This window comes from Trichomycterus rosablanca, chromosome 16 (assembly GCF_030014385.1).
Source record: "Trichomycterus rosablanca isolate fTriRos1 chromosome 16, fTriRos1.hap1, whole genome shotgun sequence".
Classification (NCBI taxonomy): Eukaryota; Metazoa; Chordata; class Actinopteri; order Siluriformes; family Trichomycteridae; genus Trichomycterus; species Trichomycterus rosablanca.
Genome location: NC_086003.1, coordinates 24897846 through 24907790, shown reverse-complemented (window position 1 = coordinate 24907790; position 9945 = coordinate 24897846). Strand labels below are relative to the sequence as shown.

The window sequence follows — 9945 nt, the reverse complement described above, 5'->3', positions numbered from 1 at the left end:
TTTCTAGTAGCACAAGGGTAAGAAGGAGAAAATAAATCACTGAAGGTCAGTCTGAGGTGGCTTATACCATGTGTTAATTGTAAACAATAGCACTAGCAACAACCAGGCCATTTTTGGTTTGCCACACTGCTTGTTTGTTGTGGTGTTTAATTTTCTGTAGCTTTGTTTAAGTCTAAAGATTTTTCATGATATCCCCTCTCATATTCTGTTGCACTTGGGTTTTTAAAATGGAGCTTGTATTGTCTCACCACACTGACAGATGTTTGACCAATAAACGGTCTGTACAGTTTAATGTTTCGAAGAAAGGCTGTAAAACATAGAATTTATTGTTTCATGAGTTGCCATAACATGACATTAGCCCTGGGGTTCAACCCTTGCATTCAGTGTAGTTGTTGCAGGTACTCTGGTTTCTTCCCATCTCACAAAAACATGCAGAATGTTCCAGTTAAATGTGAATGTGAGAGTATGGTGCCCCGTAATGGAATGGTGCCAGACCCACCGCAACCCTGACCAGGATAATAGGCTTAGTGAAAACGATTGAATGAATGAGACTGTCATGAAGACAGCACAGTGGCGCAGCTGGAAATATAAATGCTGCACAGCAACATGGGTTCTGGTAACCTGGGTTCAAGCCTCACCTCGAGGTGTCATGGTGGCTCAGTGAGTAGCACTGTCGCCTTACAGCAAGAAGGTCCTGGGTTCGATCCCCAGGTCAGGTGGTCCGGGTTAATTCTGTGGAGTTTGCATGTTCTCTCTGTGTCTCTTTGGGTTTCCTCTGGGTGCCTCCCACAGTCCAAAGTGAGGTGACTACCGTTTCTGTCATGAATGTAACCAAAGTGTGTAAAACGTGACTTTAAAATCCTAATAAATAAATCCTCACCTCCGGTAACAGGTTAGAGGAGTGTGGTATGTTAAACCCCACTGGGTTTCCTGTGCTGTCCGCCTTTCTACCGCCTCCCAAAAACATGCTTTGAATATTTAGTGTCGTCCTGGATAACCAGCTGACCTCTCCGTGTAGCCAACATGACAACAAGAACCTGCCGGTTCCTCCTCTACAACATCAGGAAAATTCGGCCATTTCTCTCAATGGAAGCTACCCAGATTCCGGTCCAGTCACTTGTAAGCTTACGGCTGGACTACTGCAACTCCCTGCTGGCAGGTGCTCCCATGTCCACTATTAAACCCCTGCAACTCATCCAAAATGCAGCTGCTCGCCTGGTTTTTAACCAACCTAAACACTGCCACATCACCCCACTGCTGCGTTCTCTCCACTGGCTTCCTGTAGCTGCCACATTCAGTTTAAAACTCTGATGCTCGCCTACAAAGCCAAAAATGGACCAGCCCCAAGCTACCTTCGTGGTCTAATCAAACCCCGCTCTGTACCACGCAACCTCCGAGCCTCTAGTCTCGCTCGACTTGATCCTCCACCCAGGACTAGAGGAAGACAAGCATCAAGGCTCTTCTCTGTACTGGCACCCAAGTGGTGGAATGAACTTCCTCTGTCTGTCCGAACATCTGAGTCTCTCGCTGTCTTCAAAAAACTATTAAAAACCTTCATCACCTTTTTACTAAGCACTTAAGCTGACATGTACTTACTTACTAACTTGTCTTTCATTTCTTTAAAAAAAAAAACTTTGGTTCTAACAGGTTTTAGCAGATTTGTGTTCTTGGACTGTTGTTTACTTAAACTAGTGATGAAATGTTTGCTATGGAAGCTCTTCTGTAAGTAGCTCTGGATAAGAGCGTCTGCTAAATGCCGAAAATGTAAATGTAAATTTAGTAGGTGTGAGTGGGTGTTAATCAGCGATTAATTGGTGATTTTGGTGGCGCCGCGGCCACTGCGACGCTAACCAGGATAAAGCGGTTAGTGGAGATGATTGCATAAGTACGTAATTTCATCTTTTATCGTTTACTTGTGTATTATGTATGATGGGAACAAAAGAAGCAGGGATGGTTTGTAATTTGGGGCGTTGTCACTGAACAGGTGGACCCACATGCTTTCGAGGTGTTTCCGTCACAACGGGCGCGCGCGCGCGCACCTGAACAAGAACGAGCTTCACCGGTTCCAGCAACGAGTCTCTGCGGACCTGAGCGCAAGTACTGATTAAATGAGTATGTTTTTATTTATTGATTAATTATGTGTGTATATAATTATTTATACACTGAAAACACGCTTTATTATTCTAATATATATGACTGAATTAAACCGTTTTGGGATTTTTAGGATTATTGTTGGATTATTTAATTTTAATATAGGTATTTGTATTAATTAAACAGGAGCAAGTCAACACCCTGTGATCAGAAACGAAATGAATGAATTTATGTTAATCTGTTCCTAAAATATTTTCTGTTAACTGTTTACTGTAAAATACCTTGTAGCCTAAAATAGTTTGTTCTGTAAAAATCACACAGATGTTTTATTGATTGTATTTTATTTACACTATTTAGTCCTCTAAAAAGCAAGAAAGACTAAAAGAAAGAAAGAAAGAAAGAAAGAAAGAAAGAAAGAAAGAAAGAAAGAAAATACAGTAAACCCTCAGGTGCTAAATTGAGTATTAAGCACACCAATACCTATGCATTAATTTAACTAATCAGGCAGCACAGTGGTGCAGTGGGTAAAGCTGCCACCTCACAGCAAGAAGGGTCTGGGTTTGATTTCCCTGCCATGTGACCAGGGTCCTTTGGTGTGGAATTTGCCTATTCTCTCTGTGTTCATGTGGGTTTCCTCCAGGTGTTCTGATTTCCTCCCCCAAGTCTAAAGACATGCAGACATGTCAGGCCAACTGGAGCTGCTAAAATTGCCCTGGGTGTGTGTGTGCCCTGTGATGGACTAGTGTTTCCTGCCTTTCACCCAATAATTCAGACCCACCTCGACCCTGACCAGGAAAAAGCAGTGGTAAAACAGACAATGAACGAATTTTCACTAACTGCTTCAGCCTGCTCAGTGTAGCACAGTGAGACAGACAATCGCAGGACAACAGAAATGTACACCTTCGCTTACTAATCTGCGTTCAGGGGCAAGTTAGAAAAGCCGCTCCACCTGCTGCATGTTTTTGATAGGTAAGAGGAAACCAGACTACCCAGAGGAAACCCATATGAACACAAGAAGATACTCCTCACAGACAGTGATCGGGTCTGAAAGGTCCATTTTGCTGAGTGGCATGTCACCATGTAGCCATGTGTACTCATGTAATCCTGTGGACGTGGCATTAATTCTAAACCTATGGAATACGGACAGTGGTTCATATTTGTGGCGAGTTTAGACCAGTATTGAGGCAATGTGACCTTTTCTAAGAAAATTTGTTTGTAATATATGTTATTCTGAACGTTTTCAGCTAATATGTTTTTTAACTGTAAAATTCTCCCTAAAAAGGCACGGTGCTAACTAATTCTTTGATAATGTAATTAATAATTTAATAATAAATGTCACTGTGGAATAATTTTATCCAACACTACCACACAGATTACACTGACCTCAGATACGCGCTTCTCATTTTACATCTCACCACAGTCTCTATTGGGTTTCAGTTTTGGACTTTGACCAGGCCACTCCTTTTTCCTTTCAGCGTTTCAGCTTTGATTTCCCCTTTTCCAAATATAAAACAACAGATTAAACCTTTTGACTTAGCCTTTAGAGAGCACATGCAAATATTTACAGTCAGTTGTAAAATACCTAAGGGCATACAAAGTAATTGATCATTTCCAAAGGGTTTTTTGCATTTTGTTCCCCAAAATTCATAATTATAGCCATTTCCCCCTATCCCAGCTTTTCAATGAGTGCAAGGCACACAATAACACCCAGGGCGGACACACATACACACACCCATTGACCTATAGGGCAATTCAGTGTCTCCAATTAACCTGACTGCACGTTTTTGGACTGTGGGAGGAAACCGGAGCTCCCAGAGGAAACCCACGCAGACACGAGGAGAACATGCAAACTCCACACAGAAAGGAACCTGGAACGCCCCGCCTGGGGATCGAACCCAGGACCTTCTTGCTGTAAGGCGACAGTGGCTTGGTGCTACCCACTGAGCCACTGTGCCACACCTACAAACATATAAACAAAAATATGTAATTATAGGCATAAACAAAAAATTGTAACCCAAATTTTTCCCCAAGGAAAAAGGTATTTACAAAACACTAAGCAATAAAATAAGCCACCGTTGCCAATTAGTTTCAAGGCTACTGTATAAAATAAGTAGCTTTTTTTTTATCACCGTGGTTTCTTGTAATTTCTTGTAAATAATAACAAATTGTCTTTTAATTCCCTAAAGTTACAAAGGTTGCTTTGATGGACTATTTTAAAACCATTTACTAAGTTTTACTGGGATTTTATTTGAGGAGATTGGATAGAATGTGCAAACACATTTACTTTCATTTTTACAAACCAGTCGTGAATTATTCTGGCTTTATGTTTGAAGCTGTTGTCTTGTCAAAACGTTCTCACAATGCCCCACCTTCCCGTCCCGGCTGGACTTGATCGTCTCTGCCTCTATCTGGCTCTCTTTGTAGAAGGTTGTTTGGCTTAATATATAAATAAAATAATGATGGATGGATGAATTGTTTGATGGCAGGTTAGGTAAATGGGTAGAAAAGCCAAAATATAAGTTCAAAATATGGTTTCCTAGCCAATAAGAATAAATAATTTACTTATATATCCTGAAGACATCATTCATCATTCTCATAAATGATGTCTAATATCTCAGAACCATTTGCAGAAAGGAAAACCTTATCCTGATACTCCCACCTGCATACTTAACTGTGGGCATGGTGTTCATTCAACTCTTTTCACTTATTGCAGATTTTGTCACAAGTTGAAGAACATGTGAAATATTGTATGGTGTCTCCGCCCACAGATGATTTGAGGTACTCAAATGTTTTACTTGTGGGTTGTTTAACCATTTTACTGACAGGATGATTAATGTGTTTGCTGAGGCCCTTTCTATTCAAGAACTAAAAGCTCCTTTACCTTCATGTTGATTGATATTCATGGTGTAAAATTTTCTCAACCAATGAAAACAAACTTTATAATAATGAAACCATTTGTTATTATGAATATTAGAATTTTGCAATTTGCACAATTATCTAGACATAATGTTTTATGTAACCTGTACATATACAACTTATGTAGTTCAGAAATACTATAATTATATTTGTTATGCTTTCAAATATAATGCACTCAAACTGTTTATGTAATTTACCCTAATTTATGATACAACATTGGTCCTAAAAGTCTCATTATGGAGTAAAAACAAGTATGAAAATTATAACAAGTATGACAATTAAAAAAAAAAAAGAATAGGGCAAAAACTCTGCTACAAGCAAAGGTCCAATTGTGTTCCTTAATTTCTAAGTGTATTCCAAGGCGGTAAAAACATATAAAGAGCTAAACATGGTTGCATAACAGTACAAAACGTGGCAGAATTAAACAAGTAATAGTTAAATAATGAGGTTTATTTTTGTATTTTAGATCCTGTTTTAATTCACTATTCACTTTCAGTTTTATGCAGTGATTATTTAAAGCCAGTTCCAAAAAGATGGCCAACTTTAAAGGACACGCTCTGCCTGGTACTTTCTTCCTGTTGTTTGGTTTGTGGTGGTCAGTGAAATACCCTCTGCAACACATCTGGAATAAAAGACAACATGGCAGGAGGCAAAGCCTGCGTGTGTATTTCAACAGAATGGACTTCATTGAAGGGTGTCTGAAGATCTTTTTTGCTTTTGTGGGTAAGACCTCATGCGTATTCATGTCCTGTTGTGTCAGAGTTTCATGGTATCAGTTTTATATACAACATTCTTTGTTTCAGGCATTATGGCTGAACAGTTTGTGCCCGATGGACCTCATGCTCACCTGTACAATGGGGAGTGGGTGAAGCTGATGAACTGGCAACACAGCACCATGTACCTCTTCTTTGGCATTTCTGGCATTGCAGATGTTCTCACAATGTCCCACCTTCCCGTCCCGGCTGGACTTGACCGTCTCTGCCTCTCTCTGGCTCTCTTTGTAGAAGGTAGTTTGCCTTAATATATAAATGGATGGATGGATTGTTTGATGGCAGGTTAGATAGAAGGACAGTATGGATAGATGAAAAAAAAACCCACAATGTTTAATTGCTTCATTGGACAGATGGATGTATTGATTAAACAGATAAATGTTTGGCTGATTGGATTGATAGATTTATGGCTGAATAAATCAATGGTCAAATGGATTGATAAAAGAATGAACAACTGTTTAAGGAAATGCTTTGTGTTGGCCGCTCAGGTGGCGCAGCGGTAAAGTACGCTAGCGCACCAGAGTTGGGTTTCTAGATACATCGTATCGAAACTCAGCTCTGCCTTTCCGACTGGGTTGGGCGGCAGTATGAACAACGTTTGGCTGTTGTTCAGGGTTAGGGGTAGAGTCGGAGCATAGGTCCTCATAACTGGTGCGACTGCGACTGACTGGCGGTGCCTGCACAGAGCTGAGGAATAACATTGAGGGAAGTGTGACCCTCCGTGCGCAGTGTCTCTCGGTATATGAACTCGGCTCGTGCAGGTACTGTGCTCTGTGCTGACTGCGTGCCGGAGGGGGCGCAAGTCAGTTGAGTGGTGTCCTCAGTCAGCGGCAAAGGGTCGAATCAGTATAGAGGACACAATCAGGGTAATTGGACATGACTAGAATAGGGATAAAAATTGGGGGAAAAAAGTGGGAAAAAATAGATAAGAAAAAAAAAAAAGGAAATGCTTTGTTGAATAGATGGATGGATGGTTAGGCAAATAGATAGCTACTATAGATGAACATTTGGTTGTAAGATTGGATGGTTGAAAAATGGTTGAATGAATTATTTGGGTTAGTGGTTGGTTAAACGTATGGTTGCATGGACAGATGAGCATATGGAAAGATGATGTTTACATGATCTCTTCCAGGGTTCCTGTTCTATTTCCATTTACACAATCGGCCATCATTGGACCAGCACATTCACTCATTGCTGCTGGTGGCTGTGTTTGGGGGTGCGGCCAGCACCATGCTAGAGGCGTTCATGCGAGACATCTCTCTGCTCGAGGTGTTCAGAAGCAGCCTGGCCATTCTGCAGGGCACCTGGTTCTATCAGGTAAGCCAGTGTCCAAATCAGCTAAATATTTCTGGATCTAAATAATGAGACTGCTCTTAATAAAGTTGCTAGTAAAGATTAATACGAACAGTATTAATACTAACAGTCATTTTTTATGGCAGATTGGTTTTGTATTGTTTCCTTTGAATGGAAAACAATGGGACCAGGAGAACCATGGCAACATCATGTTTATCACCATGTGCTATTGTTGGCATTATGCAGTAGCTTTACTGATTGTAGGAGTAAACTACAGTGTGGTGTGGTGGTAAGTGGATATTTATTAGTTTTGGTCAAACCATTATGTGAAGTGTAAAAAGGATTTAAGTATGTATACAATACTTACCAGGGCACATCCTAATATAACCAAGTTACATGTGAACTCAAGTCAAATTCAAGTCAAAGTCAGACTTGGTCAGCTAATGACAACAGGGGTGCAAGTACGCTAACCCAGTACTGCTAAGATCTGGTTCGAATTTCAAAAACTGTGCCACGTCAGATCCGCTGTGGCGACCCCTAAATTTGAGAGCAGCCGAAAGAAAAAAACATGACAACCCACCACATAATGATAGACAGACATACAGGTGGTCATAAGTATGACTACATAGACCAGCATATCAAAGAATGTATCAATAAACAAATAGACAGTCTGCTAACAGACATGCAGATCAGCAGGTTACTAGACATATTAAAAGGACAGACAGATGACCAAGCAGACAATATAATAGACAGACATGTTGATATTTAGACTGACTGGTTGACAGCCATGCAGATGAACAGCTAGACAGAGAGACTAACCAAAAGACTGTTGGAATAGTAAAACAGACAATTAAATAATTAAATAACTAGGTAAGACAATTTAGCCTAAATGATTTAGTCATGGAGCTAAATAGATAGCCAGATTGATAAATGATTCAGTAGACAGACAGACAGACAGAGAAGCAAATATATATTTTAAACAGACTGACTGATTGATATATGGATCAGTAGTAATATAGACAGACAGATTAAGAGCCAAACAGCTGGCATGCAAAATGTGCAGATGAACAGGTGGCTAAATAGACAACGCTTACAGCCAGACAGATAGATTTACAGTTTAATACAGATACATAGGTGAATTGAAGACTGTAATTGGGCAGGTTTAAAATCATGTGTAAGTACTAGTAAGAGTTTGCATTCACCGGATTAATGTTTCATGGTTTCATGGCAGATTGGCTGATAAAATTGAACTTAAACTCTGCTTTGTGGACCCAGGGCGGCCTGCAAATCCAGGGCATGTAAATGATTAACTTTTATAGAAATACATACTTATCTTATCCTACAGGTTAAACAACAGATATAAACGAAGGCAGCTGACAGACTCTGAAATCAGCCTCAGGAAAACCGCTCACTCAGACTCCGGCTATCAGAAAGCTTTGCTCCAGGAATCAGACGACGAATAGACAGATTCCTGGTAACTAGCTTATGAAGGTTTCTGTTGATATAAATAAAGACACAGTGGACACCTAGTGTATACAGTATGTATCAAATAACTTGTCTTATTTCTAACTCCTGTATGTTCTTACATTTCTGCAGGAAAGCATTGTAAATTCTCAATGAATCTGTAAATAAAGCATGTTACTACCTTTAACATGCTAATTCAAGTTTTTCTTGTCAACCCATACAATAGAAGCAAATCCCGCTGCGAACCAGACAGACCTGCTTTTCTAATTATAATGCATCTGTGCATGCAAGGTGCACATCTTTATTGCATTCTGTATAATGGAATTTAAGGGTCACTTCAGCAGAATGGCTTGTTAGACATGTGCAAGCTTTAAAATATAAACAAATATGATTTGACATAATAGGAGCATGTTGTTACAAAGATCAACCAGAAAAAAAAACCCTACTGCACTATGTCTGAAATGCAACCAGAGAAAGTAAAATATACAAATAGGGGGCTGAATATTTTGTTCTAGGTGTTGTATATGCAAACCATCCTACTAAACTTAAATGTGGATACACTGTTAGAAAAGACTTTACAGACAACAAAAATATTACTGTAATATTGTAGGCTAAACAGACACCGTACAACACAATCATACACCACACATGCTGTTTCTCATTTTCAAGACCTACCACTTTTGCCAGACACAAATAACTCATTAATACTTTTATATATTAATTTGGGGTGCTGAGCCCACGCAATGGACCCCCTGTTCAGGGTATTTCTGGGGTGTGTGTATATATGTGTATATATATATATATATATATATATATATATATATATATATATATACAGTATATATATACAGTATATATATATATATATATATATATATATATATATATATATATACAGTATATATATATATATATATGGGGTATCCAATATAATCACACAGCAGTGCTGCTGGAGTTTTTAAATACTGTGTCCACTCACTGTTCACTCTACTAGACACTCCTACCCAGTTGGTCCACCATGTAGATGTAAAGTCAGAGACGATCACTCATCTGTTGCTGCTGTTTGAGTTGGTCATCTTCTAGACCTTCATCAGTGGTCTCAGGACGCTGCCTACGGGGCGCTGTTGGCTGGATATTTTTGGTTGGTGGACTATTCTCAGTCCAGCAGTGATGGTGAGGTGTTTAAAAACTCCAGCAGCGCTGCTGTGTCTGATCCACTCATACCAGCACAACACACACTAACACACCACCACCATGTCAGTGTCACTGCAGTGCTGAGAATGACCCACCACCTAAATAATACCTGCTCTGTAGTGGTCCTGGGAGAGTCCTGACCATTGAAGAACAGCATGAAAGGGGGTAACAAAGCATGCAGAGAAACAGATGGACTACAGTCAGAACTACAAAGTGC

At 39.8% G+C, this 9945-nt stretch overlaps 1 protein-coding gene across 1 annotated transcript; it reads left to right on the top strand.

The window, feature by feature from the left end:
• Positions 1-5503: 5503 nt before the first annotated feature.
• On the top strand, positions 5504-8670 carry tmem45b (transmembrane protein 45B). Its single transcript, XM_063011749.1, has 5 exons — positions 5504-5703; positions 5784-6014; positions 6910-7094; positions 7217-7359; positions 8416-8670. The coding sequence occupies exons 1-5, from the start codon at positions 5541-5543 to the stop codon at positions 8531-8533; spliced, it is 840 nt and encodes a 279-aa protein (XP_062867819.1). The 5' UTR covers positions 5504-5540; the 3' UTR covers positions 8534-8670.
• The last annotated feature ends 1275 nt before the right edge of the window (positions 8671-9945 follow it).